Source organism: Periplaneta americana, chromosome 11 (genome assembly GCF_040183065.1).
Source record: "Periplaneta americana isolate PAMFEO1 chromosome 11, P.americana_PAMFEO1_priV1, whole genome shotgun sequence".
NCBI classification, from domain to species: domain Eukaryota; kingdom Metazoa; phylum Arthropoda; class Insecta; order Blattodea; family Blattidae; genus Periplaneta; species Periplaneta americana.
In genome coordinates this window covers 26,865,648-26,883,441 of record NC_091127.1, presented here as the reverse complement: position 1 = coordinate 26,883,441, position 17,794 = coordinate 26,865,648, and the positions used below count along the sequence as shown (strand labels likewise).

Genomic DNA, 17,794 nt, shown 5'->3' with positions numbered 1-17,794 from the left:
CAATCTTAGACCGAGGGAAGCTGTACCGACGTACGTCTCAATAATGAAATGGGATAGGCAGCTCAGAGAAACAGGAAGTTTGTTGTCTAATGCAGGTAAACATTCCAAGCGTAAAGTGTCTGACGAAAATGTCGAACGCATTCGCGAGGCATTTCAGAGAAGCCCGCGGAAATCCATTCGACAGGCTAGTGTGCAGTTGAACATCCCACCAACAACAGTGCATACAGTGCTCCATAAAAGATTGCGTTTGCGAGCGTACAAGCTGCAACTTCATCAGATGATTACGCCGAATGATAAACTGGAACGAAAACGCTTTGCAGAAACAATGTTGGATAAAGTGGACGATGACGACACATTTCTAACTCGAGTCTGTTTCTCAGATGAGGCAACCTTCCACGTCAGTGGAAAAGTAAACCGACACAATTGTCGCATCTGGGGGTCGGAAAATCCAAGTGTCGTAATTGAACACCAACGGGATTCCCCTAAATGGAATGTTTGGTGTGGGATCATGCGTGACAGAATCATTGGTCCCTATTTCTTTGCTGAAAAGACAGTCACTGCAAACACGTACCTGGATATGTTGCAACTGTATGCTGTACCACAACTCCCAGATGGAGCAATTTTCCAGCAAGATGGGGCTCCACCACACTTTGCCAACATGGTTCGCACATTCTTAGACGAACAATTCCCTGCAAGATGGATCGGAAGAGGATCACCGTACATCACATGGCCTGCCAGATCACCAGATCTAACACCACCTGATTTTTTCCTGTGGGGGTTTGTTAAGGACCAGGTCTACAGGACGCCAGTACGTGATTTGGCAGACTTACAAGAAAGAATTTATGCTGCTGTCAACAATGTTACACCACAGATGCTTCATAACACTTGGGTCGAGGTTGAATACCGATTGGATATTTCCCGTGCCACCAATGTAAGCCATGTTGAGGTTTATGGAACATAAGGTAACAAAAATTCCCAGTTTTCATTCTTTGTAGCAGTTGGTTTCAACTATATACTTGTATTAATTCAGAAGTTATAGCTATTTCTTTTGTTATACTTATAAGCGGAACACGGTGTATATGCAAGACACTCAGAGTTAGAAAACACTACTAGGCATGTTGGCCAAATCTCCCACACTTACAAGGCCAGCATGCTATGTGGCGAGTAATCCAGCAAGTTGTATTATCGATCTACATAAATATGCGCATGCACACCCCGTCTCATCCACACTGCTTCACGTCAACAGTAGCAAGGGGCTAACAAAGGATTTGCAAGAATTAATTGCTTCGAGCATTATTCACCATATATACTGTATTAAACTAACATTGTTAGCCAGGTTGTACTCCAACCACGAGAAAGTCTTTGGGGAATGAGACAGAGCGGGGTAATGCTGTAATTGAATGTTGATGTCATAAGGTCACACACATGGGTACCCGTATCTCTATTGGCTAGCTCTCACAGCACAAACGATAACATTGATACACACATATTTATACTACTCTAGTTACAAAATTAGATCACTGTTAATCTAATGGTCTTTTAATCCCTCCATACAGGAAATAACATATGTAGGAGAGCGCATGGTTTTTAAACTGACGTTATAACGATAATATTATCTATCTACTTCGCTCCAATAGATGACGCAATAGTAAGCACATTCCTTTTACAGTTGATCTCCTGGTTGGAGAACAGTATAAATAAACCTATTTTAAAAACAAACTATCTCATAGTCAACAACGTGAAGGAAAGCACCAATACATGGGAAAATTTAATTGGTCTGAAGTAGGAAAGCGCAGAGTTCAATATGAACTGACACTTCACCTCCCCCTCCCCAAAAAGAGGGGAAAAAATAATAATAGTAATAATAATAAAATTGATTACAGCATGTCTGATCTGAAATAAGAAACATCACAGGTTTTCAAGTAGCTACATTAGAGTCATTAAAGTTCGACCATTCATAATCACTCCTTTTCTTTAGTGTTATCATTAGCCCAAGATGTAATTGCAATTATTTGTAAGGTTAATTTTTCGTTTAGATTAAAAGCTATTAAAATCTGATTAAATGACTTAACAAAAACATATACAATATAACATTGTTATGATTGTTTCATAACACTTAAAATTCAATCTGAAATCATTCATTATGGCTTTTCCTCAAATATGAAAAAGCTCTGATAGGTTACGGCATGTAATGTAAATAAGTAAATGGATATAGGGTCTGAATTGTATACTTGAAGCAGTAGCTAAATATATGCTATTTAAAAAATATGAAATCAAAGATTTCTGCAGTAAGCATAGTAATTCCTCACTGAAAACTTGTGGGTTTTAAATCTGTAACTATCATTGCTGTAATAGTAAATGTATGTTGATATTTTAGTGAATAATTTTGTATTTAATGGAATTTATTGTGTATTTATCCTCTATAAATATTTTCACGATTGAATGGAATTTTGTACATTCTGTCCCACATATATCAAACTAACACGACTCTAATGCACTTACAATGAGTAATATAATAAATCAACTTATGTACGAACCAGAGGATTCTTCTTACAAGACATAACTGATGAGTACACATAGAGATGCCAAATCTGGAACTTTTCCTCCTCTGGTAGACTGGAAAATAAAACCCATTATATATAAAACAATTCAAACACATTATATTTTAAAACTCTGAAAACATTAATGCAATTGTATTATTTTTATTTAATAAATATTTTATTCCATAAAAAACAAATGTCATATATATTCGTTCCCATGCTTTGATATAATATCAATGGTGTTAGGTAAAATGGCTTAACCCTCATTTTTTAAATGTGACCTTTTTGCTGTAATTAGTTAAAATTTAATTACAAAACGTGAAGATATGTTTCTTGACATATGTTTACATTCTTCCATATTAGATAAATAATAATAATAATAATAATAATAATAATAATAGTAATAATAATGTGTTAACAATTAATTTTTATTCCTGAAAAATTTTTTTTGTGGGTTAAGCTATTTCACCTAATACCATACATAATTGTTTATATGTACAGTATAGATATATCCAATTTTTTTTATTAACTTACAATTAATGCAGTTGTTTATATAATTAGCAAACAAACACGAACATTGCATAACTAAACCAATTGCAAATCCGGACCTGACATACCAGTTGAATCCATTTTACTCATAAATGTTTTAGCAAACACGAATGTATAATTGAACTAATTGCAAATCCAGACCTAACATAGAAGTTAAATCTCTTTTCTGATGCATTTTACTGATAAATATATTTATCTTCGGTATCAACACACTCAAACAAGCACATAATATAATGTAACTGTATTATGAATTAAGTTTATTATTGGATTGGAGAGACAGGAGAGCTTTCTAGCTTCCTTACAGGTGGGAAGAACATGTAATGTTTATGTAATTCATGTATATGATTGATTATGCATAGATGTACTGTACAATGAATACATTTTGCAGTCCGATACCAAAATATTTTAAATTCATGTTTCAAAATTATATTTACAAGACCTTTCAGTAGTTTACGAAACTTCTGCTTAAATCTTACAATAGAATGGAAAAAGCTTCTTAGGAAATAAATTAATATCAAGCATATTTACTTCAGGCAGAACGAAATATATTCTCTAATAGTTACATTCCACATTAGAAGAACAGAATTTTTGCAGGCCTATAAAATATGGAACTAAATTTGACCTTATTCAGAGTTCTGTATAAACAGTGTACAGGTCTGGATATAGTATAGGATGACTATTTACTTTTTCGTATTTTGATTTCCAAACTATGACTTTGGATAGTTATAAAATTACTCCAAGATCTAAAAATGACTTCAAACGGTCATAACCTGACGTCCTCATTACCAACTTGTGAGAATAATAAACAGTTTTTATGAGCACTCAGCTTCAGGTACTGTAAAATAGGTTCTTGAAATTGGTTCAATATTGAAAAATAATAAATACGAGTACATTTATAAATCTCTTAAAAGTTCTTCTTTAAAATGAGTGACATACTACTAGGTTCAAAAAGTTCCCGGAATTTTACTACCATTTTTCGTATTAATATATAACAAGGGATATTATACATTTGTTTTGTTGGTAACATTCATGATGTCATTTCCTTAAAGTTTGTTGATAATGGCAATTATTGGTTTTGAGTTGTAGGCAATTGTTTATCATAGTGTTTCGTTTGTTCGTCGCATTTTGTAATTATGTCCACAGAGCAAAGTATAAACATCAAGTTCTGTGTTTTGCTGGGGACATGATCAGTATGGCTGATGAAAATGGTGATTTCTTAAACAAAATGAAACTGGTGCTACTTGTACGACCCAGTCCCTAAACGACAGTCATCTGAGTGGAAATCGAAAACATCTCCTCGGAAGCAAAAATTTCCTAGGGACACTTCCAAAGGCAAAGTTATTTTAAATGTTATGTTTTATTTAACGACGCTCGCAACTGCAGAGGTTATATCAGCATCGCCGAATGTGCCGGAATTTTGTCCCGCAGGAGTTCTTTTTCATGCCAGTGAATCTACTGACATGAGCCTGTCGCATTTTAAGCACACTTAAAGCAAAGTTATGTTGGAAGTTTTCTTCGACTCTCAGGGTCTCATGCACCATGAGTTCATTCCAGAAGGTCGTACTGTAACGAAAGAATTGTACGTAGAAACCCTCCGTCACCTCTGGGACGCAGTGAGAAGGAAACGTCCAGAAAAGTGGGTAGAAAACAACTGGTTCCTTATGCATGACAATGCACCTGCTGATCGCGCAGTTATTGTAAATAATTTTCTTGCCAGGCACAACATAACTGCTTTGGATCACCCACCATACTCTCCTGATCTCTCACCACCTGATTACTTTCTGTTTCCCTGTCTGAAAAGTCATCTGAAAGGACGGAGATTCAATGCTGAAGAGGTTATCGCAAACGCGACGAGAGCACTAAGACGGGTTTCACAAAATGGCTTCCAGGCCTGCTTCCAGGAACTCTACACGCGTTGGCAAAAGTGTATTGTTGCGGAAGGCAACTATTTTGAAGGGAATGCTGTAGAATAGTGTTTAAGGTACGTTGTTTCTATGATGCTAGCAAATTCCGGGAACTTTTTGAACCTAGTATGTATATCTAATTGTGTATGTGTGTGTGTATACACAGTACAGACAGTTTTAAAAGTCCCAAATCATTACTCAACCAGTAATCACTGGTATTCCCCTCCAAGAAAGTGTGACATTCTTCCTGCCTGAGTCAGTTGTGAGATTTCGCCAGAGTACAGTAGTGTTGTGCAATGCTGATATATTTACTGTGTCGTCATTTGTATATTCATCTTGAAGATGTATATAAAGTGCAGAAATTTGTGTCAAAACAAAATAGGCATTTAAACGTAAATTTTCTGGCAGTCCCATTCAAATACGAAAAGCTATAGCCCTGACCTATTTCTAGTCGAAGTAAAATCTATATTTTTTGGCACACAAATGACTGAAATATGTTATGGCTACATGCCAAGGTGCAAGTCTGTACATGTCCACGTTGGCTCGTAGCAGGTGTTCGAGTGTCCGGATGTGCTGCATCAGTAGAGAAATGGAACCTGTCCAGGAAAGAGCTGTGATTAAATTACCTGCAAAAGAAGGGAATGTCTCTATCTCAAATTCACCAAGATATGACGGGTACCTTGGGAGAATCTACTGTTTCTTATGATATAGTAAAAAGGTGGTGTCGAATGTTTAGATTTGGGAGAACAAAGTGTAAGATGAACATTGTGACGACCCTTCAAGAAATCTCACAACACCAGAAAACATCAATAAAGTGCATGATTTAGTGCTGCAAGATCGAGGAGTCACCATCAGGGATATAATAGAAAAGGGCTTCTCGTACCATAGTGTGCACATGTATTTTGGTAAACGAATTGGGCATGAAAAAAATAACTGCAAGATGAGTGCCTCGAATGTTAATGCCGATGCAAAAATGATAAAGAGCAGCATTTAACTAATTTTAGAGCAAACAAAAAAAATTTTTTTGAACAATATGTGACTATGGATTAGACATGGGTTCACCACTATGACCCTAAAAACAAAATTCAAAGTATGGAGTGGAAAAATAAGGGTTCGCAGACTTCTAAGAAATTCAAGGTGCAGCCATCAGCAGGCAAGGTTTTGCTCTTTTTTGGGGATGCCCAAGGTGTTATTTTGACAGACTATTTGCAGAAAGGAGCCACAATAACAGGCCTTTATTATGCAATAGCAAATATGTTTTAATGAGGCATTCATGTTGCCTATGTCAGGACTCCACCTAGTGTTGCATTTTCGTGGCAGTCAGTTTATGTATTTCAAGAAACCGTACTGTTGATTACGATTTCTCATCAGAAAAATCTTCCTGTAATGCTTGTATTCAGAACCTGAAAATCATTAATGTGTATTTCAACAGTGCTGAATTCAAATTCGAGAACAATGTTTGAAAGCAAACATAAACAGTTGTTTAAATTCATAATGGTCGATAAAACATTTCTGGATTCTGCTGCTCTGAATTTATTACACGTGATTATAGAATAACAAAAAAAGGATTAATACTGAAACACTTTAATTTTGAATAGGACGAAAAATGTCAGAAACCTGGGTCTCAAAACTTTACTTTTTTATTATTATTATTATTATTATTTATTTATTTTTTTTTTAATGCACTGATTTCACTCAGGTTTGAATCTCTAAACTTTGGATATAATGGCAAACAATGTAGCCACTGAAAGTACGTTCAACAAAAGTATAAACTGATGTAAAAATGTGCACGTGGTTCTGAATTGGTATTAAGTCTTTTGTTTGTTGCCATGTGAAGATCTGTTGGTATTCTATGGTTTATGGTTTACAACATTTTATTCTTTCGCTGGACTGAGTAGAGATCAATGATGACTACGAAAGACAGACTATTTTGTGCGTTTTTTTAAGCTTATTTTTTTATTTTTTTTTTTCTTCTGACATCATCTACATCTCTAATAATGTATTTCATTATAATTTATTAAATTATTTCATTGATGGATAGTCTAATGGAAAAGGAATAAGTATACGCAAAAAAGAACTTAAAATAACAATTTAGAAAGAAAAAATTGATTACATTATGTTATTAATTTAATATTACTGTTACTGAACTTATATTGCACAGACATCTGATGCACAGGGCAAGGAACTGGATGAATGGCTATGGAATAATCATGAAATGTGGACGTTGTATTTAGCTTACATTACATACAAAAATAGGGTTACTTTTATTTTCATTAATATGCAAATGTATTAATACAAGTCTATCATAATGCACAATAGGCATTGTAAATTACAAGTATTACTGATTATAATTTTTAACATAAACTCATTGCTACTTTAAAGCATTTTCTAATCAGTAACGACAAAAAAAAAAACTATATAATTTCTGATATTTCTTTATGAAAAAATGATTAGATATTTTCACAAATCAAGAAATAGATATATGGCTTATATATAATTAGGCCTGTATTTCATATTAATTTCCTAATGACTCTGAATAATTTTCTGAATGTGTAATATACCCTGCTGAATGGTACCTTTTTCTGTCAGATAAAGTGATGTGGTGCTCCCCAAACTGAAGTAATCCCAGTATAGCTCAAATGTAATAAAATATACTGAGTTGCAATTTACTCATCCTCCCTGGTAAACATATTTTTCGTTTCTTATTAATCTTTATATCCAAAAATTAAATTTGAACATACACCTACATTTCTATATAGAATATATAACCTGCAAAAAAAAAAAAAAAAAAAAAAAAAAAAAAAAATGGACCACTTTTGAGGAAATATAAAACTTTTATAACTTATTCTTTATTATGTACAGCGTGACATGCTGAAGTGGTGTGCAACTAGAAAATGGGTCACAGTTCTGCCATCTATCCGCAATATGCGGAACCCAAATCACGTAAAGTGAAGTGGGTAGGCATTGGATACCACATACATACTTATTCTTTATTTCCTTCCACATTCTCTCAAAACTTTACTGTAAAGCGACGTTAACATGTATCATATACACTTCATTCCAGTCATCAAAATGCTTTTCGTTTGCAGTTTATTTTTGAGTTCTAAAATGTTGTAATTTAAGAAAAATTTCAAGTAATGCATTTACTGAAGTTATTGAGACAATGATTTGCATAACAGATAGTTACGCCACTGATACTATCACTGTGTGCTTATTTTGTCCTAATATTGGGTGCTACCACTCCTGGCAATGATGTCATGCTGACCACCAAAACCTGCAAAGTTTCCTGAGAAATGATGTTCCATTCCTCCTGTAATACTGCCCAGATTTCGTTCAGGGTGTCAAAGTTGATGCCAGACACTTTGATTGAACATAACTCACAGGTGTTCAATAAAATTTTAAGTGTGGGCTGCGTGCTGGCCAGTTCAGGTTTGGTATCCTGACATTGTGGCATTTTATGACCTCTTACACCATATTCATCTCCAGAAAAATGTCTAATACATATTTACATTATCATAAAGCCTCAATGTAATAATAGTGTCTCTAAATTAGTGATTTATTGATGACGACTCGGTTTTTACAAAGTGAGCCACTTTTTTTCTCTGACCAGAGGATCAAGAAATTTATGAGTGCTTTACCTGGAGAAAAAAATCGACAAGCCTTGTGATAGTATATATCTAACTATAAGTAATACCTGAACACAAATTTAAATGAAATCCATGAATTATTCAAGTGACGCAAAGGACATTCTGAATGGAGTGTGAATTATGTCAGTGGTGCATAAAACATCAGTTCATACAAAAACGTCCCAATCACTTCTGCGATTTTGAGAGCTACTTCTCAACATATAAATGAATTTTAACTGACAGAGGCACTAAACAATGGAAACTTAGAACATACTGTACTTAAGTTACATAATGCTACAACAACTATTTCAAAGGTTGAAGTAGATCTGTACACACAGCATAATAGTAACTTAACTCATCAGCTTACTATAATAAGGTTCTATCTCCACTTTTTAAACAAATTCGGATTACGATTTAGCATGAAAGTAGAGCACTAGATGATCCATGTTTCACCACAAAACTTTAAGGGCCGTATTCATAGACATTCTTAGTGCGGGCTTCCGGTGGATGATCAGCGAACTAATGTTTTTCGTATTCATAAACCAGTGTTAGCGATGTATGATATGAATCCCGTACAAGTAACCAGTCGATAGCCGGGGGCTAGTTTAGCACGCTCGTAGCGCGGACTAGCAAAATGTCTATGAATAGTACCCTTAGGGTTTACTGCCTTGTGATGACTATAATTGGTATTATATAGTTACATCTCCAGAGCATCTATATTTTAAGTATTTAAAGGTTCTGTCTCCAATGTCAATAGATATGATCAGAACATACTGCTTTGAAAACACAACAATGAAGGATTATATTGTAATGGTGTGTTTTGATTTAGAAAATGTGTTCACTTTGCCCAAAGCAGGAAAGCAGGTATATCAAATTTCTTTTACAAAAAAAAAAATAATAAATAATAATAATAATTAATGCATATACCATTTATACGCAAATACTCTGTGCAATATTTTCCAGAATTAAGTGAAGAAAAACTGGGGTTCACACATTATTTGAAATAAGGTTGGTACTGCTTCGCCTCAAACACTGGATCCTGTTATACTATAGTATTGGGCAACACATTCTTTTTCAGAAGTTGATTCCAACGATTCAGTCATACATAACGAATCGATTCTAATGATTCTTCCCGTCTGTGATTTCAGCTATTCTTTTAAATCGACAACGAATGACTCACAAGACTCATCCCTTTGCAAACCACGTGTAGAACAAGAAGTTCTACATCTCTTGCATAGATGGCATGAGAGGTGAGACATTGGATGGTCTCTTTCTGATTGGTTGGAACCCATTCATCTTGACCTCCAGTCTACAAAATTATCCAAGATAGTGTTTCCTAATTACAACAGCATGTGAAGATTATGATGCGTTTCTTAAGACAAATTGATATTTTATTTAGTTTTGGAGTACATCATTATGTAGGATTAATTTCTTGTAAATAAAACACAAATTACAGCAGTTTTTTTCTCTTCTAAAATTAGGTTGCGTGGATTATTCGATGGTGTGGAGTATTTGTGTCTATATGGTAATTTATCACAAACATTTAAAGAAACTGTGTGGTCTAATGCTTGTGTTCCACAAAACCAAAAACTGACTCATGACATTAGCAGTAAAAACGTTTTTACAAGATTGTAAAAATATTAGTGATGCAGTCAATTTGGAAGAGAAATATAGCAGAAATTTTGCGAACCAGAATGGTTCAATTCAGAATTAAAAAGTATCCACTGAAAGAGGTTTCAGGTACACGAAAATTTTCAGTCCTGTAAGTTTTCTGAGAAACCTTAAATCTATATGGAAAAGAAGTAAACATAATATAAAGATAATTGAAATGAAACAATAGACTGCTTGAATTTCCAAACTGCTGCTAAAAACTTACAATGGAATCTGGTTCCTTCCAGTAAGCTGAGAAATATCACTGTTCAAGCAGACAAACCATCTCATGTCCAATTTAGATCCAACCTCAGTGAAGACTTCTCTATCATCAATTTAAAGAGGCAATGCCTAGAAGGGGGAGCACTGATGTCACATGCCTGTCATAAAATCAGAGAAGAAAAAACACATTGCAAATATGCATAGTGTTCACACAGCATTTTATAAACACATTTCGAAGTTATTTTTGTTAAACAGAAAGATAATGTGTTAAACAAATTTAATTTAGTGAAGTGGAATTAGGTTTAATCAGTCCAAAAGATTTTTTTGTTGGGGGGGGGGGCAGGTGGGCAGCTATCCTATATTGTTTTTTATTTCAGATTTCAGTGATTGTAAAGAAGGTAATTCATACTTCTATTTTTGTATTTAATTCAATCAACACATGTATTATTTTCATAATTGATTAAATAAGTTTATAACATACAAGTTTTACATACTTGTAATAACCTAGAAAACAATTTGGCTATGAAGATAGTACAGAAGTAATTATAAACCAGGTTCTAAGACTAACAAAAAACTTCTTGTAACACTACTCCAAAGGAGAATATCTGTTTCAAATGTCAATCTGAAACTCACTTAAAGATATTATAATGTTACCTATTTTAATTCAGGGATAACTGCAATAGCCCTATATTATACATTAAAACTTCAATGTCAAAGATCTGCAAAATAAGATTTGGAGAGTTAGAACCTTATTATAATAAGCACTCGAGCTGCTGTGCAAAAATAAGACTTTTCATACAAATATTACTTATATTATTACCATTAGTATGACTGTGTTTTATATTTGCTCAAAATAAATCAGCACCTCAAGAAATACTTTGGCTAACCAGTCATTGTAGTGCATAAACTTTCGCAGTTCAATAATAAATTTAAACCAATAAGAAACCAAGAAATTCAGGCATCTAATTTGCATTGTTTGTTGCATCTAATTTGCATTATTTGTTGATTACTTGTATTATCGTTTTATCAAAGCAAAATTTAGATAGATTATTACATTTAACAACTTAAAAATGAATGACGCAAATAAGCCCAATCTTTTTATCACAATGTTATTAAATAAGATTTTATTGCACTATTGCTTTAACCACATTATTAACTTTACACTTACATAAAGGACATTTGCCAGTTACCGCCCATACTCTTAACGCACATTTATAACAACAACAGATATGACCTACTTTCCCATGGACAAATATGCCATTTTTTGGATTTATCATACACGTAATGCACATATCATTACAGTCCGAACTTGATGCACTACTAACTCCTGATAAACTACTAACTCCTTGCGAATCCGTCTCAGACTTGGATACAGATTCCTGACTTGATCCTAACCCACTATCCAAACGGCTATTTGAAGGTCCTGCTATGTCAATTTCACCTTTCAGCCCCACATTCTCTTGCGTATCATCAGATATACTAACTGTAGATGCAGTTGATAATGATTTCACCAATGAAGCGGACTGTTTATGATTTGAACTACGCCTCTTCTTTCTTCTCCTACGTGGTCGTGGGGGGAAGAAGTTTTTTCGAACCTGTAGACAAAAACAGTTTGCACCAATACAATAAATTAAGCTACAGATGAACACAGAATGAAAAGAATGACAGTATGTGTAAGTACGATAGAAGTGTTCGTGTAAAGATACGGAATTAAAATTTGGAGCAAGACTTGATGGGAGTCCACCTGTATGTAGGCAACAATTTCACATGGCTGTCCACAAGTGGCATATACACGATGAACCACAATTCGCGCATATGCAAACCACCACGCAATTTACCATTGCAAAGTATATTCAAATTATTCTTTCCGAAAATTGTGCCCGAGTCCGAATTTCTGAGAAAAATTAAGTTCAAATTATACAATCTGGCAATGTTGGATAAATGGTAGCATGAGAAAGGAATGGGTCAAACATTAGTAGGCCACATAAGTAGTTGCTTTCATAGCCTCGTGGTAATGCGAACGTCTTCATATCGAAGCACATAACTGTAAGTGTTCAAATCCCCATCTCTCCACTTATTTTTTTTTATGTACAAAATTGTTTTTAATATTAACATTTTACTATTTTTGAAACTTATTTATTTCGAAATAAATTACAGTACACAGTATTTTCATTAACTCATTTATTGATGTACCTTTCCATTGTGCATTTTTAATTAGGTTGTTTCTTTAGTAGTTACAATACATTTTTACACTTATTGTATTGTATTTAATTTATTTACAACCTATGCTCAAAAGCATTACCCTCCATACTATGATAAAAGTCTGAGCGCCTAATAATGTCTTGCTGTATGTTATGCAAGAAGATCCATTGGGCTCTGAAGGGCCATAAAAAAAAAACAACTTGTTAGCGGAGATTCGACTGAATCATGCTGCAGTTCTACACTCCTTCACTTTACCCCTAGACTATCAGAACACACAACTGAAGTGGGTAAGTAATGATGGGTTGACTTTACATTCATGCTGTCGTTTATCAAGTGTTTATCTCGGAAATTAGGGCCCGAACGCAATTTTCGGAAAAAATAATTTGGACATAGTTTGCAATGACATGGTAAATTGCGTGGTGGCTTGCATATGCGAGAATTATGGTTCACCCTGTATATGGGGGCTCCAAATCTTATTTCCGCATCTGTACATGCCATCGAGGTACATGAGAGGCAGGAAAGTAGTTTCCATGCTTTCTGAATCTCAACATTCAAAAGAGGTGTGATTAGCACCACCTTATCTTCCAGGAAAAATCCAATATTAATTATACTGTAGGTTGAGCAGACCCTGACACTGTTCTGGAAGTTACAAGTGAAAAATCCCACGATATACAAGCTTTCATTGTCATTACAATGTAAAGATTTTGGATTCTGAAGCAGCATATTGGCATTTCTCAGATATTTCAGAACTATTTACAGGTTCCATTTTTACGGTCGTATTAGTTGACAATGGATTCCTACTTAGTGTCTTGACTTCCATTATTTTAGTCCAGTGTTTTTTTTTATATAGACAAACAGATTACCTAACAGCAATTCAGATCCGAAATTATATGACAATGGAGATGGAATTTGAAGATAATTTCAAAATGTCAGGAAAACAATCTCAATACAGGGTTGCAAAACAAAAAACCAGTGCCTCCTGCAATTGGCAACAATTCAGTTTTTTACAGTCTTACAAACTACATTCTCGTTTATAGTTTTTTTTTTCTTTAACTATCTCGACAAAACCAATTATTTTATCCTTAGTCACAATTTAAATGCGAATTGGTACAGACTTGTATGTAAAAGCAAACAGCTTATCTAGGAACACTGATTACATATAACAATAATGCAGAAGAAAAAATTATTGCTTGTATACAAAAGGCAAATAAATTTTCTTTTAAAGAGTAATCAATAATATTAATAAAGCAAAACTACATAATGTATACAAAACCTTAATTATGTCTGTTCTAGTTTATCCCAGTGAAACATGGACACTCACAAAAACAAATGAGAATAAATTAACACATTTTTTAAAGGAAAATTTTGAGAAAGATATTTGAAGCAGTTCATGATGCAGCTACATTCAAATGAAGAAAATTACATAACAAAGAAGTTTTTTATTTATACAATAAATCTATTATGATGACTTGGGCGGCCTGGTGACCTTTCGCATCCGTATCGCCCCGGGGACTTCCGACTCCAGTCGAGTGACAAATGCCACCAAACCGAAGTCAGGCCCCTTACAGGTGTTTGGTGGCGAGTTAAAAGAGTATTTATAGACACTCCTATACTGGGAAGATCTAGGCTTAGATATTTGGAAAATTTAAATGATGATCTCATAGTTTTAGACATTAGGATAACTGGAAAAATATTTTCCAGGGCAAAGTGCAATAATGTTATCTTGTCAAACCAAATAGTTAAGAGCTTTCACAGTTTATAAGGCTTAATAATATAATTTTGGCATATGACAGTCAAGATGCTCTTGTATGTCATTCAATTCATAAGGGGCAAACTGTGAATGCATATTATTACGAGTGCAAGTCTTTTCACCAGTGTCGTCATGGCTAGTGCACTGGACTTATAATCTTGTGGACCCAGGTTTGATCCCTGGTGTACCCCAATTTATAACTTGTGTTGGGCAAGGTCATGGTCCAGGTAACACAGGGGGTTTCTCTGGGAGCTCCAGTTCCCCTGTGGCATACCAACAAATCTCCATATCATCTCATCGCAGGTGTAGCGTAGATCAGCCTCCTAAAGCACACCCTGGACAATGATTCTGTCGGTAAATTGGTCTATACAACTGATGTACGTAAAGATTATTATTTTTTTGGTCCTACAGAATATATCTGTTATGGTAACAATTAATATTAGAGGAGAAAAATTCGCTCTGGCGCCGGGGATCGAATCCGGGTCCTTGGTTCTACATACCAAGCGCTCTCACCATTAAGCTATGCTGAAGTTCAATCCACAGCACCACATAATAATCTTTACATAGATTCTTTGAGCAACAGTGCATATAAATGTACATATTACTGTGGAATCCCAGCCACCAAGTCATTCAACTGAGCACGCTCCTTGTATAATGGCAGTTGACTTAATATAAAATGTCAACATACATGCCCAACTTGGAGTCAGGCCACAAAGGGAAAAACAATGGAGGAGAGGGGTTCGATCTGGTGCTGTGGATTGAACTTCAGCATAGCTTAATGGTGAGAACGCTTGGTATGTAGAACCAAGGACCCGGGGTCGATCCCTGGCACCAGAGCGAATTTTTCTCCTCTAATATTAATTGCTACACAACTGACTTCATATGGGTGAATGGCAAAAAGTAAAGTACTCACCAATAGCAAAGAAAAAAAAGTCCTTTCACCAATAGGACATCTTACAACACTTCCCTATTCGGTCCATGTAATTTCCCAGGGTAAAGAAGTCATTGTATAGGAAATACTTTGCTAATAGAAAGGGTATTTAATAGCTTTTCAGTGAGAGGTGAAACAAATTAGTAAATCACACATAGTCAATGATATTTACCGACTTCTCAAATAATGGCAATTAACAATTTGTACTTGGGCTTCGTTGGTTATATCGTGCATTGATGTGTTCTATTTGTACATTGTAGTCACAATAAAACATTTCAATATGCGTGCTTTTTCTTCTCCCACCCTACCTCCTTACCGGTAGCTCGTCACATGCTGCATTTACATGAATTTCAGCTTCAACCAATTTTTTTTTTTTTTAAATTTCAGGAATTTTTTAATGCACACAGTTGTAAAGTGGGCATATGTCAACGACATAAAATTGTCAATGTTTAGAGATCCTTGTTCTACACAAAAACGTTCTATGCATCATACTTTTCTATTATCATTCATTTCAAAGTATATCTGTATAGCATACTTTCGAGCATTATTAAAGTACAATGCTTTTAGTGTATTGTTGATTTACTGTTCAGACTCGCTTTTAGCAATTTTGATGAATTTACCAGTATTAAATTATAAATATCTATATTGAATTCAGATTAAACACTTATCAATTCATGTATAAATTGTGTTAACAGAAATAGTACCTATGCAAAAGTATTTCCACCAAGTTTACGAATTCAGTGAAAACTGTAAGACTTTAGAATTTGCTAAAACTTTGTAAGATTTTTAAAGCAAAGAAATGGCACTCCTCTGTGAAGATAGACGGAAAGAAAAAGTCAAAATAACGACATTTCATATGAGAATTAATTTAGAAGGCTAGGACTAAAAGAGCATGGGTTTGATTCTGAAAGAAACAAGGAATTTCATATAGTCAGTATTTTCACAAAGATAAACTTGGGAGTATGTCTGCAGTTGTTTAAAAAAATTATATTTTACATTTTCAAAATTAAATAAACTTTGCAATACACAGAAGCCATCTATATTGACAGACCCCCATTAAATTAATGATATGACTAACAAGCAATGTACTTGAATCCATACTAAGTGCAAAAAAGAAAAAAAAAAAAAAAAAAGTAATAAATCATCACAAGAGTGACGGAGAAAAAGTTTTAAAAAAGAAAAAGAAGCAATGACGACAAACACGAATATTCCATCCAAGGACACTTCACAGAACACAAAATACAGAGTGAATCTTAATATGTGGGACCTACATCACCAGGAAGGACACATCAAAATAATGGAGTAATGATATATGAACATGTGTCCATTTGTACAACATTTCCAAGTTATCAGTACAGTTCTGTTGCAATAATGACAGAGAGGCTTAACTTTACAGGAAATGCTCAAAATGACCCCCTGTGGCTTGAATGCAAGCATGCGGTCGTCGTCGTGTAAAATCTCGCACTCTTTCATATGTATCAAGTATTGGTCAGATTTGTTGGCAGCCATCTTGTAAATGGTGACGAAGTATTTCAACAGTGGGAATGGGTTCTGAGTACACTGCCCCACAAATAAAAGTCCAGATTTGTGTTGAATGAACTATTTCCTAACAAGTGGATAGGACGTGCAGGACCCACTCAATGGCCTGCGCGTTCCCCAGACTTAAACCCACTGGATTTTCATTTGAAAGAATGCAGGATTCTACATGACGACTGCATAACTCGGAAACGTAGTACAAATGGACGCATGTTCATGTAGCATTTTTTCATTGTTTTGGTGTGTCCTCTGTTCTCACCCCTGGTGACGTGAGTCCCGCATATTAAGATTCACCTTGTATATTGTACAGTTCCAAAAATCCACAAAGAAAAAGTTCACACTTTTTCTTCGTTTCTCGACAAAAAACAAAAGGAAATGGAAGAAACAGAGAAGGAATCGTACCACTTACTTAAGACTCAGACATTAATAATGTAATAATTTTAACTTCTCGTCTCAGTTATCAAATTTGAAGTTAATTATGACAATAGATTGCATAACACTTACAATGGATGAGTGATGTATTTCAAAACACCATTTCGTGAGACATTGTTTCCACCTAAAATTTTTATTAGGACTTTGTACAGGACCCAAATTCTGATGTCCATGTCTTATGTGCTTTTCAGCCATGCTTACAATACAAACATTACATAATACAAACATAATACAACTCTGCCATATTAGTTAAGTAAAAAGATATTATATGTTAGTAATAAATATAAGTATGAAATTATTTTTCAAGAGATATCAAAATCTGCAGTTAAATTCAATTTTAATGGCCATGCTTATCTTTATCAAAATAACTTCTATCATCAATGATGCCCTCTTCTATTGCTCAATATTAACTATTCTTCATCTCGAAGACAGAGAATTAAGTTGGTGTATCC

The 17,794-nt window shown here is 34.5% G+C and overlaps 3 protein-coding genes across 6 annotated transcripts in view; 1 reads left to right on the top strand and 2 right to left on the bottom strand.

The window, feature by feature from the left end:
- The window catches only part of mRpL47 (mitochondrial ribosomal protein L47), a 116,035-nt gene that overhangs the window by 58,459 nt on the left and 39,782 nt on the right, over window positions 1-17,794 (top strand). The window lies entirely within an intron of this gene.
- Window positions 1-17,794, bottom strand: part of LOC138708891 (triokinase/FMN cyclase-like) — a 98,491-nt gene that overhangs the window by 52,333 nt on the left and 28,364 nt on the right. The window contains exons 1-2 of one of the 3 annotated variants that reach the window (XM_069839189.1): window positions 11,976-11,993; window positions 2,538-2,616 (exon numbers count right to left, since the gene is read on the bottom strand). The exons of 1 other annotated variant lie outside the window; for it this stretch is intronic. The gene's annotated coding sequence lies outside the window, so the exon portion shown is untranslated. Of the gene's footprint in view, window positions 1-2,537; window positions 2,617-10,495; window positions 10,637-11,975; window positions 11,994-17,794 lie in introns of those variants that run through there. One more of the 3 variants, XM_069839190.1, reaches the window with a different exon arrangement.
- Window positions 2,692-17,794, bottom strand: part of LOC138708895 (E3 ubiquitin-protein ligase Mdm2-like) — a 33,541-nt gene continuing 18,438 nt past the window's right edge. For both annotated transcript variants that reach the window (XM_069839203.1, XM_069839204.1), the window contains one exon: window positions 2,692-12,086. In XM_069839203.1, coding sequence (XP_069695304.1) covers window positions 11,616-12,086 — 471 coding nt within the window. In that variant the 3' untranslated portion in view covers window positions 2,692-11,615. The remainder of the gene's footprint in view (window positions 12,087-17,794) is intronic.